This window comes from Anastrepha obliqua, chromosome 2 (assembly GCF_027943255.1).
Source record: "Anastrepha obliqua isolate idAnaObli1 chromosome 2, idAnaObli1_1.0, whole genome shotgun sequence".
Taxonomy (NCBI): Eukaryota; Metazoa; Arthropoda; class Insecta; order Diptera; family Tephritidae; genus Anastrepha; species Anastrepha obliqua.
Window position 1 is genome coordinate 102751443 of NC_072893.1, and position 23589 is coordinate 102775031.

A 23589-nucleotide genomic window follows, 5' to 3' on the forward strand; every position below is an offset into this window, starting at 1 on the left:
TTAGTGACTTGAGACTGCTTACAGAATTCGGGCATTAGCGTAGCTTTTCTGATTACTTGTTGACAATTTATTTGTTGTTGACAATCAACAGCAGGCAAATTACAAGCAAATAATATTCGTTTTGCACAAGAAACTCTACAAATTATCAATAATTTAGAAAGAAGTTGTTTATTTGTAACAAAGAGCTTCCACGCGTTACTTCTCAAATATTACAAACGAAAAGATTTCACTTCAAAATTAATTTTATTGTAACTATAAAATGTCAGCTGGAAGCCGTCCCAATAGTGTTTCCTATCTCCGTCGCAATTGTTTTTAACTGACCGAATTTTCTGACGGAAGTAGATCAGCTCATCACCAACCGACAACCCATTACCCGCGGACCCGCTGCAACTCTGCCACAGGTCTTACTTTAATTGTAAAGCAACGTATGCCAAGATTGGAGTTTAGTTTAATTCGACTGTAAATAAGGAACACAAGAATATTTTTCAATAATTTTTTTTATTCGAAAGAGTAATCCTTGCTATTAAGCAATGACTATAATTTCAATTAAATGGCTTTTACCCAATTTTTGAGCACATTTCCGCGAGCTTCGGCCCTTCTCTCATCAATATCATCTTCAACTCCTATTTCGTATCTGCATAGTTGGCGTAACATTTACTTTAAACGGCGCCTAACAAAAATTAGTCTTAAAATGTCTCATTGTATCATTACGCACGGGTATAAAAATTCCGAAATGGTGAAGTCGTACACCACAAGCGGACAAGTTGCAAATTTGAGATAACTTCGATGAATCCTATTGTTTTCTAATACTTTTTTGGCTCAATAAAATTCAGTTTCGCGTAAAAAGTACAACATTTTGAGTAGTTGCTTCTCAATTAAGGGGTAACACCACTGTACACGCGTAAAATAAACACGATTTTTAATGATTTTTTTTGTATAGAAGGAAAGGAGAAACAATCACTCTGATTTGGGAAGTTATTACTTATATACTAAAATACAAAACTACAAAGTTTGATCGAAAAATTTTACAAAATGGCGGCATTGGAGACATTTTTGTAATGTGGTTTCTCTTGAAGGAGCTCCGCGACACGCAGCACAGAGGGTGCAAATTTTAATCTGGAGCAAAGAAACATTTTTTTTCTTAATCTAGATAAGAATAGCTAGAGAAACACGTAGGGGATTTAAAAAATATTTATTTTTGTGGAATTAGCAAGCATTTGAAGGAAAAAACTCTATTTTGGACTAAAAAAACGGCACTTAAATAATTATAACAATCGTTTAAATTAATCTATCGAAAATCCCCTACGCTCTTCTCTTAAGAAGGTTATTATACAGACGTAGTGAAAAACCTGATTAAAAATATTTAAAATTGTTTAAGTTATGCTGCGTGCCAATTTCAGAAAACGTGTTTTGAGAAAAACGCGTTTAAAGTTTAGAAATTTGGAGAAGTCGTTAGGTAGCAGTCACTAACGCTTGGTTAAAAGCTTAAAATCTTTATGAAATAGACTTCGGTAACGTATAAAACTTTTTGTTCTGTATTTTAAAAGGTTCAAAGAATTTTTTAAGCTTATAAAAAAAAATCAATTTTTTGAAATTTATACAGTGGCGTTACCCCTTAAGTCACCCTGCTGTACTTTTGTATAAGTATACATAATTACATATGTTCCGTAAGTTGCAATGTTTGCATTAAGAATTAGATATGATGATAAATGTGATAGTTGCTGTGAGTGCTCTATTTTGGTTTAATAACCGTTATGGGAAATAAAGTGAGAAATATTAAAGCACTACTAAACTACTCATACAAGAAATTGTCTTCACTTTGCACTCATTTTTACTCTATGCCCTGAAATGACTGATGACATTGTGAGCTATTTTAGGAATGACATCAAAGTGGCAAGCAGCCATAGTAATACAGACAGACATCGACACTTTGCTCGGAATTCACCTTACTCGCCTATCCTCCAGTTGCGCTGTTCATTGCATTTTCTGGGCTTGCTCTGGTGTCCTTGTAAATTGCGCACTTATTCAACTATGGTATACTGGCATTGCGGCTACATGGTTAATGGCATACGACCGAACGTGCTAAACAGCAAGTATGCTTCCTTAGAGCTGCAAGTGTTTGTGCATACGATTTGTTTGCATGTATATATGTATGTACTTAAATACATGCATTGGACGCGTAAGCTCAAGTGTATGCACATATTTATTTATTGAAGCTGAAAGTTACTGCATAAAGTGTAAAATTGGAAATTGATTTCTGCCATGCAGCTGACAGTAGTTCTAATGATATTTTCATAGCAATACAAGTAACTGGGGAAGGACTACAACACACAGTGCCTCAAGGTAATTTCTGTGATTATTCGAGATTAAAATAGTCTGCATTTAAGTACTTATATTTGTTAACTGGCGAATTCAAGTAGACTGGGGCGGCGCAATAAAGAGGTAGTAAGACTTACGAGGGATTGTTGCTTCATTGTGCTACCAATTGTTCGGTCTATTGTTACTGCGTGTGGTCATTTCTAATAATTTCTGGAGAAGTGTGAGTCTCTTTATCACTCTAGTATGAGTCTAGACCGAAGGAACATCGAGAGTAACGAGAACGGATGAACCTCCTATGTTCGGACCCTCATTAAGCTCGACCGAAATGGTGGAAGTTCCTTTCAGCCGGATTAAGATGGACTATTACAGCATTGCAAATGGCGGGACTAATGGAAGGTCTAGGCACATGTGCCATGTCCATGTCCATGCTGACGTACGGACAGCGCAGATTGACCGCAGTCCTCACAGGACATAGTAAGATAGGGCAGCGTGTAAGGAGGTTTAACGTAACACATAACAATATATACCGCAGTTGTAGACAAATGGGGAAGAAGGAAGCTCATATCCACTATTTATGCATTTGTTCAGCTTTATCAAGAGCATAATTACGTGCTTTTGGCAAAACATTCTTAAACACCATTAACGAAATTTCAGGCGTGGAACCATTAAATCAATCAATGAGACGATGCCAAGGTCAAAGGTTGCACAGGAATACCGGGACGCCCTAAATGATATTCGTGTCGTACTTAAGGTCAGCCTTACTTAGGAGATATTGAGGGAAGCCATAAAGCCGTTAAGCTAACCAGGAAAGGGACCACTCTTCCACTGCTTAGTGATAGAAGTATCATTGGGATACCTATCTCCACGAGCAAACTAATAATTAAAAATAACATTATCCAAGAGGTCAATATTCCATGGGGAGATGAAGACACATGAACAAGTGAGTTGGTCGTATAGACCGATTGGTAAGTACATATATAGAGAAAGGTCTATAAGAAAATACTAAGTAGAAAATACACTTTTTTGAAATCTACATGGTTGGTATAATATACATATATATATTATATATGTATATATATATTGTATATGGGCTGATTGCTCTACTTCTGATTACTTGGAAGTAATATTTTTGAAACTATGTTAAGATGTTTTTGCGTTTTGTAAAAAGTTCAATGAATGTTATTGAAATTTCTCAAATTGAGTATACAGGAACAAAGGGATTATATACTATAGGTCGTATTATACCAACCGTGGCCGCCGTAGCAGAATGGGTTGGTGCGTGATTACCATTCGGAATTCACAGAGAGAACGTAGGTTCGAGTCTCGTTGAAACACCAAAATTAAGAAACACATTTTTCTAATAGCGGTCGCCCCTCGGCAGGTAACGGCAAAACTCCCAAGAAAATATCTGCCGTTCGGCTTGAAACTGTAGGTCCCCCATTTGTCGAACAACATCAAGAGCAATCAACCTCATAGCCGCGTGTTTTGCTATGGAAAAAAACAAAGCACTTTACGAAAAGTAATGGAACTAAATTTCATTAAAACAAAAAGAGAATTTATTAAAAAATCCAGTTTATGAAAATTGTTTTCGTATAGTTAAGTATAATTCAAACTTTCTTGATATTTTATTTTAAGCTTACTTATATTTAGTAAAATTAAGAAGCTTTAATATCCTAAAAAAATTCTCGTCGTTTTTGAGCACACAGTTTTTTGGTTGAAAACTCATTATTGTTTTTTGTTTTGAAAATTTTGCAAATTAATAAGAGAAACGATCTGTAACACTGTGTGAGAGAGAACTAAAACGAGAGAGTCAAAATAGTCAGATGTTTGGTTAGGTTAATATGCACATGTGCATGTCACAGAGAATGTGAAGATCCCGATACCCAATCGTTGACGACGGAATTGTCGTTCCGCTACCCGACCATGACGAGGTGAGAATAGCGATATCGCGTCTAAGGAACAACAAAGTCGCGGGCGCCGACGGACTGCCGGCTGAGCTATTCAAACATGGCGGCGAGGGACTGGTAAGGTGCATGCATCAGCTTCTATGCAAATAAAGCTTGCCTGCCGATTGGAATTTAAATGTGCTCTGCCCAATCCATAAGAAAGGCGATCCTGCAATCTGTGCCAATTACCGCGGGATTAGTCTTCTAAATATCGCCTATAAGGTTCTAGCGAGCGTATTGTGTGAAAGGCTCAAGCCCACCGTCAACCAACTGATTGGACCTTATCAGTGTGGCTTTAGACCTGGAAAGTCGACCATCGACCAAATATTTACAATTCGCCAAATCTGGGAAAAGGCCCATGAAAGGAAAATCGACACATACCTTCTTCTCGTCGATTTCGATAGTGCACTCCACAGTACAACAAGGAGTTAACTGTATGCCACGATGTCTGAATTTGGTATCCCCGCAAACCTAATACAGCTTTGCACGAAGACGTTGCTCAACACCAGCAGCGCCGTCAGAATTGGGAAGGACCTCTCCGACCCGTTTGACACTAAACGAGGTTTTAGACAGGGTGACTCGCTGTCGTGTGACTTTTTTAACCGGATATTGAAGAGGATCGTACGAGCCACATAATTAAGTTCGCTCAGGCACAATTTTATGTAAGAGCGTACCATTATTGGCGTATGCTGATGATATTGACATCAACGGCCTTAAGAACCGCGCTGTTAGTTTTGCCTTCTCCAAAATGGATAAAGAGGCAAAGCGAATGGGTCTGGTGGTGAACTAAGTGCCTCCGGTCATCAAAGAAACAGTCAGCGCACTCGCGTATCGGCACCCACGTCACTGTCGACTCTTATTTGTTCGAGGTTGTAAAAGACTTCGCATATTTGGGAACCAGCATTGACACCAATAACAAGGTCAGCCTTGAAATCCAATGTAGAATCTCTCTTACCAACAAGTGCTACTTTGGACTAAGTAGGCAATTGAGTAGTAAAGTCCTCTCTCGACGAACGAAAATAACACTCCACAATACTCTCATCATGCCCGTCCTAACGTATGGCGCAGAAGTGTGGACGATGACAACATCCGATGAAGCGACGCTTGGAGTGTTTGAGAGAAAGATTCTGCGTAAAATTTTTGGACCTTTGCACGTTGGCAACGGTGAATATCGCAGGCGATGGAACGATGAGCTGTATGAGATTGACGACGACATAGACATAGAGGAGCGAATAAAGACCCAGCGGCTACGTTGGCTGGGTGATGTCGTCCGATTGGATACAAACGCTCCGGCTCTGAAAGTATTCGATGTGGTACCAGCTGGTGGTAGCAGAGGAAGAGAAAGGTCTCCTCTGCGTTGCAAAGATCAGGTGGAGAAGGACTTGACTTCATTTGGTGTGTTCAATTGGCGCCGGTTAGCACGAGAAAGAAACGACTGGCGCGCTTTGTTAAACTCGGCCAAAATCGTAAGCGGTTATCGCGCCAATTAAGAAGAAGAAGAATGTGGACAAGGAAGATAATAGAAAAAAGAATAGAAATAACTAAATTTCTCTAGATGTCAAAAAATTTAAGCAAAGCTTTACAATTACGTCAGCTTAACACCTGATGTCAAATTTACCGAGAATCTGGGAGATGCGCAACGTTCTGTATATGTACTATCAATCAACCTCTTTCCAAAAAATGTTAACCCAGTTGCTTGACAAAAATTTGTGCATAAGTTTGCGAGGTTTGCTAATAAACAATATACATGGCAGTCTCATACAGTGTGTCAAAGTTCTCAGATTATAAGCTTTCAGGACCCATTGGGCTCAGTAATTAAAGGCAATCAACCATCAGTTGAACCATCAACTGAACGTCACATTTGACCGGAAAATCATTTTTATTGAGGAGTACCATTTTCATCCGGATGGCTAACAAATTAGCTGCTTAAGAGGATGAAAGAAAGTGATTATCGTCTGTATTATGCGGGCGAGCAGTTTAGATTTATAATTTTATAATTTAATTTGGATGACTATAATTTTATTTAGATGACCATCGTCCGATCTCTATATGAGAAAGAGTCAAAAAGGCTTAGGAATTTGCATCACCAGGAGGCGCTACTGTAAACCTAGCTGAGGTAGCGACATTAATAAAATAATATATTATCATAAATAATAGGGTGTCTTTCAAAAGGGACGGTTAGATGTCAGTAGCGAATAATTCATAGGCGGTACCTTTTTTTATATTATCTTCAAGGAGATATATGTATAATTTTACGCGATAGAACAAGGCGTTAAAATCATTGAAACTTATTATAAAACTTGTCGGTCTTTAAGAACAAAATATCGCGAAATTCGTAATGTGTTGGTGGAAATAATCGAGTGACTGAGTCGAAAATTCTAAATAAGGCGAAAAAATTTGAAGAAACTGAATCGGCATTTGCAGCATCTAGGCGCTTCTTTTGAAAGATCCTTTTTAAATAAAAAGAACGTATGCCCTTTTATTTTTATATTACGTGGGCTGTTCTGCCGTTAAAGTAAAGTATATGGGAAAGAGTAGTGAGCAACAAATAATAAAACAGCAGGCAGAGAAATCAAGGATATATTTTTCTTATTGCGTTACCTACTTATCTTGCTTGGTGGAGTTTTACGATCAACGAAAACCCACAGAAATGGTAATTTTTTTTTAATCTTCCTTCTACCGTGTAAGTTTTCATAGTAGTAGAAAATGATTGACAAATTTAATTACTGCAGAGTTATAGTAAATATTTCGAAGTTTTATAGAAAAAATATTGGGTAGTCGAAAAAGTCTTTTCGTATTTCTAATCAAACTTCAACTCATTTTTTTTATATTTATATTGAACTTTATTAAACCAAATATGTACCAGTTTGGTATTTGCCTATTTGTTGAGAGCGTCGATATATCGATGTTGAAAGTTGTTCAGCAACATTTTGCCATTTTTCTTCTAGAGACATTATTCCATCAGTGTAAAACTTTTGTGTTTTCTCGGCGAAAAACTGCGACAAGTAATTTTCACAGGCTTCTCTTGAAGCCAACTTTACTCCATTAAGGGAGCTCTGCATTAACCGAAACAAATGGTAGTCCGATGGTGCAAGGTCAGGGATATATGGTGGATGCATCAAAACTTCCCAGCCAAGCTCTCCCAGTTTTTGCCGAGTCATCAAAGATGTGTGTGGCCTAGCGTTGTCCTGATGGAAGACGACGCCCTTTTTGCTGATCAGTTTTGACCGTTTTTTTTTTTCGATTGCTTGTTTCAATCTCATCAGTTGTTGACAGTAAAGTGTAGAATAAATCGTTCGAGCAGGCTGGAGCAGCTCATAGTGGATGATTCCTTTCCAATCCCACCAAACACTCAGCATAACCTTTCGAGGCGTCAATCCTGGCTTTGCGACCATTTGTTGAGCTTCACCACCCTTGCACCATGATTTTTTCGCACATTATTGTCGTATTTGATCCACTTTTCGTCTCCTGTTACCACTCGCTTCAGAAATGGTTCGATTTCATTTCGTTACAGCAAAGAATCGCAGATGTGAATTCAGTCCATTAAATTTTTCATATACAATTCATGTGGTACCCAAACATCGAGCTTCTTTTTGTAAAGCCTTTTTTGAATGGTTCAAAACCGTTTGATGATGAATGTTTAGTGCCTTGGCGATGTCATGGCAGCTTATGTGACGGTCCTGGTCAATCTTTTCCATAATTTCATCGACTTTTTCAACGATAGGTCGACCGGAGCGCGGTGCATCTTTCACAACGAAATTTCCAGAACGGAAACGAGCGAACCATTGTTGTGCTACACGAACTGATACAGCATCGTTTCCGTAAACTTCACAAATTTCATTGGTAGCTTGCGTGGCATTCTTCCCTTTTTAATACAAAAATTTCAAAATATAGCGAATTTCTTCATTATTTTCACTCATTTTTGAACAGCTTTAACTTTTTTTCAAATTCTCCGAATTTAATTTTTTTTTTTTTTTGTTAAATGAAGCTTAAAATATCACCTTTCTAACATCATATGATATGACACAATGTGATTGGTAGCACTGGAGATAGATGACTCCAACGACATCTATTGACAAAATACGAAAAGACTTTTTCGACTACCCAATATCACTCCAATCAGTTAAGTCAATTTAATTTGTTGCAGTTTGAAAATCAGTTTTATAATTTCTTAGCTCATTTAGGCGTATAGGCAAGCTTCTAGGTAAGTTTATGCAATTTATGTAAAGATTGAACACTCCTAAAACTCAATGCTAATCAAATGATGTTGTGCGTAATTATTAGTGCGCACAGATAATTTGTGACTTCATTTTATAAGAATGTCCCTATTAAATTCATAAAGAAGAATCTAGTAACAATAAATTTCTCCCAAGTTTTTCTATGCATTAATTGCTTGTATGACTGACGTCCGCTCAAAACTTCGAAATTGTCAAATACAAAAAATAAAATACCTACTATTTGTTGCTACTGTTTGTTATTTAATTAAATTTTAATGTATGTACATAATGAATATTTCAAAACCAACGACATTTAATAATTTTCATTGCATAGCCAAAGAAGTCAAATAACAAATTTATAATTTGGTGAAACTATTTCATTTTACAAAAAAAACAAAAACAGTCTAGTGCAGGAAAATACTGATTGAGCACATACATATTTTATGCTTACTGCATCCTGCTAATTTCACTGCTCTACTTTATTTCTATTCTTTCTTTCTATTCAAATTTTTACGCCTTTCACCTGCTCAATTAAGTTCTTCAGCATCCGGCCTAAAGCGCAAGGCGTATGAGACATTTTATGATCTAGTGCGTGTGTGTGTGTTCTTTAAGATGGTTAACCTTGTATAAGTGACACCAACATTTCGTATTCGTATCTGCGATAAAAAATTGTGATAAAAATATCTCGGCGCTTACTCGCACGAACCGCTTCAGCAGCCGAGACACACTGTTGGTATAAATCCATGTCTGTGTACGGCATCCAGGAACCTTCATACCTATACTTGAATAGTTAGGTCAAACTAAACTTACCACTGTGTTGACTAAATGGTCACTAGAGGGGACTACACAAATTCAACTTCATGCTTTTACTCAGCGGTGACGTTGCTTGAGTGAGTGCAAATGTTTTCGAGTGCTTTTTTGAGTGATTTACGTATGGCTGCATCCTTCACAGCTCTCGATGAAGCAGCAGCGTTTAAGGATAAATGCTATAAAAATTACCGTTTTGTGTTTAAATGAAAACGCAATCTTCATTTTTTTATGCACTAACTATTTTCATTATGGTGAAATGATTAAGGGGTAACACCACTCTACACGCGTAAAATAAACACGATTTTTAAAGAATTTTTTTGTATAGAAAGAAAGGGAAAACAATCACTCTGATTTGGGAAGTTATTACTTATATACTAAAATACAAAACTACAAAGTTTGATCGAAAAATTTTACAAAATGGCGGCATTGGAGACATTTTTGTAATGTGGTTTCTCTTGAAGGAGCTCCGCGGCACGCAGCACAGAGGGTGCAAATTTTAATCTGGAACAAGGAAAATTTTTTTTTTCTTAATCTAGATAAGAATAGCTAGAGAAACACGTAGGGGATTTAAAAAATATTTATTTTTGTGGAATTAGCAAGCATTTGAAGGAAAAAACTCTATTTTGGACTAAAAAAAACGGCACTTACATAATTATAACAATCGTTTAAATTAATCTATCGAAAATCCCCTACGCTCTTCTCTTAAGAAGGTTATTATACAGACGTAGTGAAAAACCTGATTAAAAATATTTATAATTGTTTGAGTTATGCTGCGTGCCAATTTCAGAAAACGTGTTTTGAGAAAAACGCGTTTAAAGTTTGCAAATTTGGAGAAATCGTTAGGTAGCAGTCACTAACGCGTGGTTAAAAGCTTAAAATATTTATGAAATAAACTTCGGTAATGTATAAATCTTTTTGTTCTGTATTTTAAAAGGTTCAAAGAATTGTTTAAGCTTATAAAAAAAAAATTTATTTTTTGAAATTTCTACAGTGGTGTTACCCCTTAAACTTTCTGAAATGGTTAAACATTACACAACACACTGGCTGTGCTATAGCACGCGTAAAAATAGTGTTTAGTTCTTTCTATTTCTTTTATTTATTACTGGTATCGGTAGTTGTCTTAAATCTTCCAGGTTCTTACTCTTTGTGGATGACTTTAATTTTTCAAATAGGATTACCTGCGCGCCTGACGCACTTGTCACGCAACATGGAGTCTTAGATAATATTTTTCATTCAATATTAAGGAAAGGGTTCATATGTCTTTTTCTAAAACTTCCAATCCTATGCATTCTTTTTACTGTATTTCCAATGTCCAGCTCACCGCAGTTCAAGACGTGTTCCAATATTCCCAATAAAGTCTCACTCAATAAAAAATAAAATTATTTTGTTCTGTAAAGGTGAATGTCTGTACGTTGTCCGCGCATCACTACGAAACGACAGCACCAAATGGCGTAAAAATTTGTATACATTAATATTTTCCCCCAATGAAGGTTATAGACATGTTTTTATGATGGAACTCCCTTCCCACAGCCCCCAGGCCGCGCCACCTCTCTCATTCGTCACTAATAATCGAATATTTGCTTAAATTTAATCTAAAAAATCTCAGTTTTTCCCATTTCCCACTATTTATAGCACACTCTAGACTTCATAATCCACATAAGCTGTTCAACTATGACCCAAATGCAAAGTTCAAGAACGGTTTGAGATAGAAAATTAATAATAATTTTGCTTGATATTCTTCTGATTTGTTGTTTTGATTTTATACAACGAGACATAGCAACGGATGCCGGGTATTGTTTGGTTTATTAATAAAAAAATATTTTCTATGAAATTATTGTTTGTTATTCTTTTATATACATACGTATCCTAAATCTCTCAAAACTACTCCTACGCGAGCGGGGCCGCGGGTTAAAGCTAGTAAAATATAAAATCTCAAAACAAAAAAATTAAGTTTTGGATGAAGGGATTATTATACTCTCAGATTATTTTTGGTAACTTACTGCTTTTTTTCTTATCCGATCTGCAAGACTATTATAGACTTTGTCAGCCGTAAATGCCTCAGTTAAAATTTAATCGAATCAGTTAAATTCACGCCATTCACAAGAATATCCAGTCCTTATTGGGGGGGAATCTTTCATAAAAATCTTGACAATTAATACTTTGAATTTAATTTAAACTAGTTTTCAATGAATATATAGTTCACTGTTCAACAAAGGTCATATGAATAAGACTTTGTACAAATTCCCATCAAAATTCATCAAGCTTTCCAAAATTTTGATCAGAGTTTTCAAAAACTCTTGAGTATGCCTTCTATAGCCCCTCTATGTTAATTCGTTATAATAAAGTGAATATATGAAGTCTCACAAAAGTCGCTTTCATTTTTGAAAATGTATTACTTGTTTCTGTCATACTTATTAAATATTCAGACGAAATTATTTAGCAGCCGTGGCCGAAAGTATCAGGCACTCCATTATACCTATATTAAGGGGGGAGCCTGGTTTATGAGGTCTAAAAATTGCATCTCTTTCCGATTTTTTTTTTTAAGGAAAACATTAATTTAGCACTGCAAAGTTTTTTCTATCCTTTAATGAACATTTAAAAAGTATAAAAAATTTTTGTACGGGTTAAAATAAGTTGAAAAAAATGTTTAACATAGAAATTAGTAGAGCGCTGCAACGCTGCAGTTTCCAACTGGCGTACGAGATACAGCTCGTAATTATTATCTAAAGCGAAAAATTCAAATGGGTTTCTAATTATCATGATTTTTTATTCTAGATGAACTAAGAAAACTGAGAGAAATTCCAAAATTTCAACTTTTTGGAGGTTTTAAAGAAAAAAATGCCTTTCTATCTTTTATCTATTTTGTTAGTTCAAATAGAAGAGAATTTAATACTGAAGGGAACAAGCTATGATTTATTTCAAAAGGTTCATTAGTTTTTTTTCATTCATGTACGCCAATTCAAAGAAATCATAAAAATGAAAAGTCAAGAAAAGAAGATAAAGTTTGTACTATAGCTGTCCGGTCACAGCGTAACTACCTAACGCTCGCATACCTTTGGCTTTGTATCTACGGAAATATTGAGAATTAGGCTCTGTAACTTTGTGTGAATATTCTGAAATATATTTGGAATCACTTAAAATGAAAAAAAAAATTGATTTTTTTTACCTTACAAACCAGGCTCCCACCTTAATTACTGAATTTTTCGTTTGATGTTTTATTAATAAATCAGTACATATAAAAGGAATTAGTGATAAAAACATTAATAATTAGTTAGACCCTTTTGATTGGATAACAGCAGCAACGCTTCGGTTGGTTGTAACAACAGTAAGTAAGTGGCGCTCTACTCGTGAATTAAAGCATTTTTCAGGGCTATTTGCGATGGTATACTGTGTTCCTTTATTTTACCTTTCAAAATAGCCCGCATTTGCCCTATGGCTGGCCAATCTAACACAACATGTTATTGACTATAAACAAACATTGTCTTGTTGGAATTGCACTTTATCTAAATTAGTATCGCGGAAAAGGTACCTTATCGCAGCCAAAAGTACAGTTTCTAATGCATTTATGCTCTTTTGACTGTTCATGCGACCCTCGCAAATGAACATTTCTCTGACACCATAAGTAGCCATGCAGCCCCAAACAATAATGCTGCCTCCTCCATGCTTGACAGTGGATACCACGCAATCCGGATGGTATTCCTCGCCAACCCGTCGCCTCACGAACATCACATCAGGTGTTCCACATACCTGTAGGCGAGGAAAAAAATGAATAATGAATGAAAAAGATTTATGTTATTTCCTTGAATTGGACCAGGGTAAGAAGCTATAGTGGTTGATATTTTAAAATCATGCAAACTAAGCCTTTCTCGAAGTTCGGTTCATCAGAGAACACAACATTCCACCAATCCTCGTTCGTTCGTTACTAAACAATATATTTAAGAAGCTCGTGTTAAAGTTTGAGACTTATTGGTTTAACCGTTTTCGAGTAATGTTGGTCACCGACTTTGAAAGCACCATTTTGAGAAGAACGCGTTTAAAGTTTGAAAAGCACTATCAAGCACTGAAACGTCTTTAAAAATTTGCGTGTAATTTCGAAAATATTCACCGGAACCATATTAAATGCTCTGAGTGTAAATATACATATGTACATTAAGAAAAAAAATCGATTTTTTGAAAATTCTAACTGTATATAACCCCTTAAAGTAAAAATAAAAAAATCTGGTTATAAAATTCCTATCTCATTCAATTTTCATTTAGCGTTGAAGCAAGAGTCTGAAGCGGCTCAAAGCTTCCCTTGATTTTAAACAATTTTGTTTTCTGTTTTGCTGACGTGTTGCGGCTTTTCGTCGGTATCAAAAAAAATGTATAATACATTCGCTAAATAGAGAAAGCGCGTAACACAGTCAGGAAAAAGAATTAGTGCAAGTCCACGGGAGCTGTGAACTCCTAAAACTTTTTCACTTTGTTAGACTAAAATAAAAGAGCTATAAAACTGCATACCCAGAAATTTTTTTAGAAATTCTGACTAAAAAATTAAAATTGAACTTTTGCCGAATACAATAATTGATATCAATAAGTACATAAATAAATAGTCACATAGAACCCCACATTACTTACAATTTTGAAGCAGAGTGTAGATATAAGAGAGACTTCTGCTAAATTAAAAAATAATTATAACAAACCTTCATATTTTAAAGCAGTAATGCTAACGAGGCACATACAGGTATTTGAAAGATCTACGGGGTCAAAAGTCCATTTAACAAAACAATAAATACATTTACAATACTGAGGTACCTGACCCTTCCGAGAACAAAAGCCAGCCCCTCCCGCGCAAGTAGAATTAAGAAAGTCAGGAAAACGAGATGCTTCGAATGTGCTAAAAGAAATCATTACTTCGCCAACTCGCGCAACCAAATATAAAAAGGCCTATTATCGAACAAAGTCATCAAAAGATAAAATTTGCCCCTTATCTGTCCAGGAAGCAATGCAAATGTTCATCGATGCAGATCTAACACGAGACCAATACGAGACAATAAGAAGAACAAATAAGAAATTCTTTCCTTGTTATAGTCTTTTACAAAAAGAAAAAAAGAAGTGTTATCCGCCACCAGAATCTTGCACTGTAAATAGTACAGGTGCGGAAGCCGAATTGCAACCTTTGGTCTTATCGAACCGTTAGACGATTATCGGACTACCTGGAAGAGGTACTAACAACATTGAAGGTCCAAGAATGTGAGACGCTTAAATTAATTTGTAAATGGGGTTGCGACGGGTCCCAACAGACTCAGTTCAAACAAAAGATTGAAAATGATACGGATTCAGATACGAACATTTTTCAAAGCTGCTTTGTTCCTGTAAAATTAGTATGCGGCCAAAACATGGAAAAGACTATATGAGAAAATCCAACACCATCTTCTCCTCGATTTTGTCGGCCTATAAGATTTAAATTTGTCAAAGAGACTACTGATGTAACGGAGCAAGAAATTAATCACGTCAATAATCAGATAAACAGTCTGGTTGCAACAGAATTTAACTTGAGTGGCAAAAATTATTCAGTGAAACACGAATTTATAATGACAATGGTTGACGGAAAGGTCTGTAATGCTGCCACAGGAACCACATCAACCAGTCGTTGCTACATTTGCGGCACAACCTCAAAGGATTTCAACAATTTGGATAAAACAATAGATGTTAATTTCGAGGCTATTCAATTCGGCCTTTCGGTACTACATGCCAGGATAAGAATATTTGAGAGCATTCTCCATTTGGCTTATAAGTTGCCAGTAAAAAAATGTAGAGCAAGAAAAACAGAAACTGAAAAAAGCCTCGAGAAAGAGAGAAAACAAGAGATCCAGAACAGGTTTCGCCAAGAAACGGGATTGTTAATAGATATGCCAAAGGCGAATTTCGGTAATACCAATGACGGTAACACAAGCCGAAGATTTTTCGACAATCCTCAATTAGCAACCGATATAACAGGCATCAGCTACGAATTAATATATAGACTGAAAGTTATTCTAGAAACAATTTCTAGTGGTCATAAAATTTTTTTTATTTTTTATTTATTTATTTAAAAGAGTAACAGTTATTAATAACTCTTCCACTTACGAAATAAGCACTGGCTACCGGGGCCTTCGGCTTATGGTATCTTAATTAGAGTAATAATATAAGTAAGTAACTATACAAGAGGATGGGAGAGAGGAGTTGAGGGAGTATTAAAAGATTAGTGGGTAGTGTGAGTTTGACCGGGGTATAATTTTATATATGTATATCTAGTTTTCGCAAAGAGTTAAAGATTTAATTTAGTTAGTTTAATTAATTAATTAATTTATTTATTTTTTGTTGGAAGGCATGTGTGTAGGATATATCGGCTTGATGCCAGTAGGGTTGTACTTTTTGTAGTGGTGTTGATAATTAAACCATTGCCTACAGTAGCATCCTGAAGAGATTTTTGTACTCTAGTATCAGCGCATTCGTTGCCTTGTTTTCCGGCATGACCCGGAACCCACATGATCCTTATGGAATTTTTATTTAATGCGATATTATTTCGGATTTCAGTGATTATTGGAGTTTCGTTAGAATGGTTCAATATAGCGTCAATTACGGATTTACTATCGCTGCAAATAATGAATTTTTCGCCTTTGTTGGAGGTATAAACTACCGCTTCAAGCAATGCAGCTGCTTCCGCTGTGAATACTAAGCAGTAGGAAGGTAAAGCCCCGACTGAGATTGTGACACCAAGCTGGTTTGTGACTGCAAACGATGTACTGGTGTCTGTTTTAGATCCATCGGTATAAACGAACTCCCATTCGTTTCTTAAAGGAGCAATGATTTCATTAAAATGTTGGACGTATTCATTAGAGGAGGTGGACTCTTTGGGCAATTTCAGCAAATCCTGAAAAATATGATATTTAAGCAACAGAAACTGCTCGATTATATGTGCATCTTTATCCGTGGCATCCCATGACACCCACAATGCACAAAATACTTATTCATGGAGCTGTTATAATAAAGAGTGCTTTGTTACCAATTGGCCAGCTCTCTGAAGAGGCTGCAGAAGCCCGAAATAAGCATTTCCGCTCTTACCGGCTAGATTTTGCCCGAAAATTTACTAGAGAAAATTGCAACAGGGATATTTTTAACCGCCTCCTTTTAAGTTCGGACCCCTTAATGAGCTCTAGGAGGCAAATAAAAAGAAGAAAGTCCCAATCATTTCTGCCAGAAACATTGGAAATGCTCATGCCTGCCGATCCAAACCTAGAATTTTCTTCACGTAGCGATGAAGAAAATCTAGATAATACCATTTGATTGGATGCTTTTTTAATTGTTTATATTTTTTTATGTTTGATCTTGTAAATCTTTCTTCATTCTCATATTATATTTCATTCAATAAATGTTTTAAGTTCATTATTTTAGTTGGTTTTATTCAGAAACATCCATTAGCACACGTTAAACCCAAAAGATACTGTTGGCCCCTTAGATTGTTCAAATACCCCTATGTGCGAGGGCTTAAAACATAAAACTATAAATTCGGTTAGTTCCGATAAAATGGATTCGACTGTAGTGGAAACCGTTTACAAATTTGTCTTTGTTTCTCCTGCGATTCTAATCGAATTTAATGACCAAAGTTGATACAAAAAGACTCTTGTCCCATTTTCTGGCATAAGTCATTATGATGAAAAATATGTTTGAGTTATTTTTTCGTTCCAAATGAAACATATTTGGCTAAAAAATGGTCCCCAATCGAACAAACTAATCTAATATAGCCATTTACATAACTATGGGCGGAAATTCGAGTACCACTCATGAATAAATCTGACAGCTACACGCACTTCTTTTTCATTCTACCCTTCTGCTCTTTTAATTCGCAAGTGTGCTTGATTTAATTTAAGAATTTCTACTTTATCGTTGGTTTCTTTTATGTTTGCGGCTTAACTTCCACTTATTTCAAGCGTAAAACGAAAAGTGGCTATTGCGGATATGCCTTTGGCAGCCGACACCAGAATCTCTCAAGCGGCAAATTTGCTCTTGTAAGTTATTTTCATAAAAAATATTGATCTAGGTGAGATTTTCTACGAAATGCACTAACAATTATAAACAAACATACCTTTTACTTGTTTCTATGTACAGGGTGGCGCACGAATCGTGCTACAAAAACAAAACGTAATAACTTTTTTTCTGTGTGAGTAATCGGCTTTTTTTTTTTATTTTGCAGATTAGTATTTAGATTTACAAAAAATGGAGGCTTGGGATACCGAAAAGAAGATTTGGATAGTGCAGCGGTACCATGCTTTGCAGTCCATCATTTCCGTCCAAAGGGAATTTAGGCGGGAGTTTGGCGGCACTCCCTCGAGCAGATGGACCGTTATGAGGCTGGTGAACATGTTTGCTGAATCTGGAAGCATCGCACGCAGACCGTACCATCGAGATCCCCATGTTCGGGTCGAAGCCACAATCGCGGCTGTAGCATCGTCAATTCAGGCAAATCCAAGAGTTTCGACTCGTAACTTGTCGGCGCAAATTGGAGTTAGCAGACGGTCATTGCAGCGGATAGTTCATGATGACTTAAACTTGTTTCCGTACAAAGTTCAAATCACAAGCAAATTAAACCCTCTGGATTTGCCTATTCGCCTGGAATTTTGCCAAAAAATTATTGAAATGGCCGCAGAAGACAACAACTTCATAAATTGCTTGTTTATGTCTGATGAGGACCATTTAGATCTAAACGGCAATGTAAACAAGCAAAATTGCTGTATAAATTATGGTTTTATTAAAACACCAATTTGTTTTTGATGCAATTTTTATTAACCTTGCTATGCAAGGGCAGCCGTAACGCTGAGCGAGTTAACATAAACTAAACTAAATCGGTGACTGCACCTGAATACCTAACTTTGAAATTTAGCTATTGCATGTTGCATGTGGACAACGCGTGACTTAAAGTTGCTGATAGAGCGTCTGCCGTATGTTGGTGATATCGGCTTACGCTCGCTGCTTGAACGTGGGATCGCTGCCTAACTGCCTGCTGCATTGCATGCTCTGCGGATATGGTGGATATTGTTACATTTATTGTTGGTGTTGTTGTCATGAGCCAAAAATTATTATGTGTTAACTTATATGCATTTAAACTATGGCACATGGTATTCATATGTCACTCATCGGAGTCATGTGTTAACTGCCCCCCTCGTAAATTTAGGCCGTCCTCGGCCGCTTTTATAATCTTTGCTGCTATCTCATCTCTTTTTATCTTATCCTTTTTTACTTTGGTTGCTTTGTATTTTTTGATTACAAAGATTATGGCAACAACGATGACTATGATAATTAGTATTGATCCTCCCTGAATTGAACGAGTTTGAATGTCGTCATGTAATTTTTCAATGTATCCAAGATTCTTCAAATTGATTCTGTGTAGGTACGGTAAGCTTAAAATCTCCAAATCTTCCGTCAAATTCACAAACTGGGTTGAAGGAACTCCTGGGTAGAGTGTTGCTATTGCCTTTTCGTTGACAAAAGTCGTACCGTTTACGTGAATTGTTTTATCAAAAGTTATTAAAAAGGTGCCAGATATCGTGACTGATGAATTGTCTGCTTCTTGAACTTCAACAGTTTGGTCATTTATTATAATTACCCCATTGTCTACCTCGGCAACTGGTTCGAGTTGGTTGAATGTAGTTTTACATGTAGCCTTGTGATTGTTAAACAGTTGTTGCACACACGTCGCATCTAATTTTACTCTACAAAATTTAGCTGTTAGTGCCGTCGTGCAATTTGTGACAGGAATGGTTGAGTCTCCACAGTCCGCAACTTTATTAGTTTCTAAAAATATTGTCCTTTGATTGTGTGCCACTGGAAACACCCTAACTAAACTGCATAGTTTTTTTATTCTTGGAAACTTAATTATAAAGTAAATTAATTCATTATTTTGAAACATTTTCAACTTAGAATTACTTATAATATCACTTATACTAACATTTGCAGCGAGCTCAGTGATTAATATTTTTGAAATTTCTTTTGTGTCAAGAATAATAGGATTTACTATATTTACTTTCCCTAAAACTATAGAATAAATTATATTCTCTAAGTCAGTTATAACTGCCCTGTTTCTTGCCGTCAATAATCCGAATAAATTCCCTGTATCTATTTTACTTTCCTTGGTAGTTCTTAAAATTTGGTTGACTGTATCAGTGAGTTGGTTAATTTGTACTTGTATCTTTGTATTAATAGTGAATTGACGTTCATTAGATTCAATGAGCGCTTTTTCTCTGAATTTTACCTCATTGAAGTCGTCAAAATCCGGGGTTCCGCCTATGTATTTGAGTGCTGTACCAATTAAATTTATACTTCGTGCATGTCTATGATGAATCTGAAGTGTGTCCATCAGTCTGAGTATGTGTTCCATGTCCGATTGAAGAATTTGTTTCATATGAGATTGAGGGAAAACGTGAAGTATTTTTTTTGTTCCCTCTACAACATTACGGTAAGTAGTAAGGTTTGTACAATGTGTCATGTAGTCAAAATGTTCCCAAATTGCAGCTTTCCCGTCCGATATCGGTATATAGTTTGATTTTGAAAAGTCCGTTATTTTACCGTGTAACCCCTGAATTAAAAGTAGTATAAAAAATCTGAAATATAAAAAAAACTTATTACCTCAGGTTGCCTTTGTGGACCTTCCTATTATCTATTAGAACGGTGGATCCTAAATCCTTCTGTACCGTTTTTTCTATAAAAACTTTGGAAAACTTATTGCCTATTCTTTTATTAGTCTTAACATAGACTTTATCTCCTGGATTGAAAAATCGTGTCACTTTATCCTTATTATGTGTTTCCAACTTATTTTCCTGAGCTTTTATTAATTTCGCCTTAATTTCAGTTTTAAGCCACGTTGGCATTGAAGAAATTAACTCAATCGGTTTCCATCCAGTCACTGAATGAATGGACCTGTTGTACTTTGAAGTGGCAAGGAGTACTAACTCATCAGTGTCATTTATTGCCTGCTCTATTTTAGCGCACCTAGCAATTTCTGTAAGAGTACTATGGAATCTTTCCACTTGTCCATTTGTTTTGCTATGGAAAGGAGGGGTTGTAAAAACGTCCGCTCCGAAATGATCTTTTAGAAGAGACCTAACGGTCTGAGAGTTGAGAGATTTTTCATTATCAAATGTTATATTTTTTGTATTTTCGAAACAATTAAGAATCTGTAATAAAGCCTGTTTAACGTCAACAATGGCCCTGGATTTAATTGGAATAACAACGGCAAATTTCGAAAATTTGTCTACACAAGTTAAAAAATAGTGTTTATCAGTAGAATAAATATCCATATGTAACATTTCCCCATGTCGAGATGGCACTGGGGTCTTTCCCATTTCAGGATTAACTGGATGTCGTTGATACTTGGCTTCTTTACAAATTTTACAGTTCAATATAATTTCTTTTAACTTTTTTCGCATGCTTGGGAAATAGTAGTCATTCAAGACTTGTTTTAAGTTTTCCCGGACAGAGCGGTGAGCTCTAGTGTGCTCCGTTATTAAAATTTCATTCTGGTCATCCTCATTAAAAATATCATCTACTCTTTTCGTAGTATACCGAAATTTTACTGATGGAAATTTCCTTACAATTTCATTTTGAATTTTGCCCAAGGTCAGTAAATCGCAATGAATAGCATTTACAACGTCAGGATTAATGCATTCCCCAACTATCTCTATAAGATCCTGCAATGTTTTAAATGTGATTAAATGTCTTATCCTGGATTTGAAAATAATTTTTGTAACTTTTGTTGAAGTATTCCCTTTTTCTAGGATTATTTGATTCCGAAATGAATTCACTGGGTTTTCAACCGTTGGAATTACTTCCGATAAAGATTCTTCGCTATGCATCGTGACGGATGTAGAATCTTCGGAATGTTCTATAGCATTTAAGTGTTGCCGGGACAACGCATCGGCAACAAGATTGTCTTTCCCGGGTTTATAAAAAAAATTTGGAGAAAATTCTTCGACAAACGCTCTCCAACGCTTAATCTTTGTATTTGGATTTTTGTCCGAAACAGCAAAGGTTAAGGGCTGATGGTCTGTAAAAATATTCAAATGCCTTACTCCATACAAATAATTTCGGAGTTTTTGAAGGGCCCATACAATTGCTAACAGTTCCCTTTCATTGGTTGCGTAATTTTCTTCGCTGGATGATAACGTCCTGGAAATCATAGTGATTGGTCTACCTCCCTGCGATAAGACTGCTCCAACAGCATGTGCTGATGCATCTGTCGTTAGATCAAAAGGTTTACTATAATTTGGATAAAGAAGAAGCACGTCCTCCGAGGACAAAATCTTCTTTACTTTTTCAAAAGACAACAATGCGTCGTTATCCAGTTTAATTTTAACATTTTTTGATTGATTAGCCCTTATGTGGCCATTTTCTCCTCTTAAATATTTCGTGAGGGGTTTTACTATAGAAGCATAATCCTTAATGAATCTTCTATAGTAGCCTGATAATCCTAAAAATGATCGTAGACCACAAAGCGTACTAGGAATTTGATAATTGATTATATCATTGACTTTATCAGGACATGTTTTGATGCCTTCTTTTGAAACAATGAAGCCTAAAAATTCAACTTCCTCTCTTACAAATTTAGATTTTTCTGCTGAAACCCGCATATTTGCTTCATAAAGTCTCGTAAGGACTCTTTCTATGTCTTTATAGTGTTGCTCCTTGCTGCTAGAAAAAATAATCACATCGTCAATGTAGACGTGACAGCATTTTCCTATTTCTGCTCTTAAAATATCATCAATCGCCCTTTGAAAAATTCCTGGAGCATTTTTTAATCCAAAGGGAAGCCTACAAAACTCGTACTTCCCGTTGTTCACTGAAAATGCGGTTTTTTCCCTATCCTTTTCTGCAAGCTTGATCTGGTGAAATCCAGATTTCAAGTCAAGAGTTGTAAAAAAAACTGATTTCCCCATATTTGCCAAAATGACAGAAGTGTCCGGAATGGGATATTTATCAGAAATTGTTTTCCCATTCAATTTCCTAAAATCAACTACCATGCGCATTTTCTTTTGTCCATTGTCGTCGAATCCCTTTTTATCAACGACCCAAATAGGGTTATTATAGGGTGATCGAGAGGGACGAATGATTCCATCTCGGAGTAAATTCGAAATTTCTTCATTTATAAATTTTGAAGCTGCCATTGGATATGGATACGACTTGGAATACACCGGTTGGCTATCCACAGTTCTTATTGTGCCAACTACGTTCGTATTAAACGGCAATGCTTCATTCGGGTTCGCAAAAGCCTTTGAGTGTCTTTTTAAAATAAGTGAAATCATATCACTATCATCTGATTTAACTGTAGGATTTCCACTTAATATTACACTATTCACATCCTTGCAGTTGTAATATCTTATTTTTTCCTGACCACTTTCGTAATGTAAAATTCCTGTTTTTAAATTCAATTTTGCCTCAATTTCTTTCATAAAATCAAATCCTATTATACCGTCAAATGTTTTTAAATCAGGAAGGAGGTAAAAAACCGAGTTCCTTCCGAAAATATTCACTACACATTTCTCATTTATTTCGGCGGTGCCATGAATTGACTGTACCTTAAACGGTTTATCAATTTTTTTAATCCCTTTTAAATTTTCATCATATTTTATGTAATTCTTCCCCGCGCCTGTATCAATTAAAAACTTTATTGGTCGCCCTGCCAGCTCCCTGCTTACATATGGCAGGAGCGACTTCCTCCTAAAAAATTTATTTCCTCAAAAAACTCGCTTTGTATTTTATTTTCAGAATAATTTCCTTCATCGAGATTCTGGTTTAGATGATTTATCCTCTGAATTTTAGGTAAGAGCGATTGCCTATCGCTTTCACGCTGTCTTTTGTGTGCTTCCCCTCGTAAATTCTGCTGGTTATTACTGGTCAATGGTCTCTGAAACGGTTGACGAGTTCTGGAGGAGTCCTGCGGTGACCTCCAATTTGGGTTGTACCTAGTCCTCTGTCCGAAGTTTGAAATGGAAGGGTCGACATCCATTGGGGTTGCCCTATTTTGATTTTGCCTGTTAGGTTGCGTATAATGTGGGGAGTATTTCGGCACATATGACCTTCCGTTGTTATGTCCTGACTGAATTTCACCCCTGTTATTGAAAGAATTCGCGAATGAATACCGGGCATGATTTGCCTCCAACTCCTGTGCTAGTGCTAAGGCGCTGGGCATATCTGCGGGCTGCGATGAAAACATTATATCGCTCATAGGCCTACGCAAACCTGATATAAACACCCTCAGAGCGTCCTGCCTATATTTTTGGCAT

The 23589-nt window shown here is 36.2% G+C and overlaps 1 protein-coding gene across 1 annotated transcript in view; it reads right to left on the reverse strand.

The window, feature by feature from the left end:
• Nucleotides 1-12757: 12757 nt before the first annotated feature.
• The window catches only part of LOC129238295 (uncharacterized), a 111929-nt gene continuing 101097 nt past the window's right edge, over nt 12758-23589 (reverse strand). The window contains exon 7 of the mRNA XM_054873333.1: nt 12758-13039. Within this exon, the coding sequence (XP_054729308.1) occupies nt 12758-13039 (282 nt within the window). The remainder of the gene's footprint in view (nt 13040-23589) is intronic.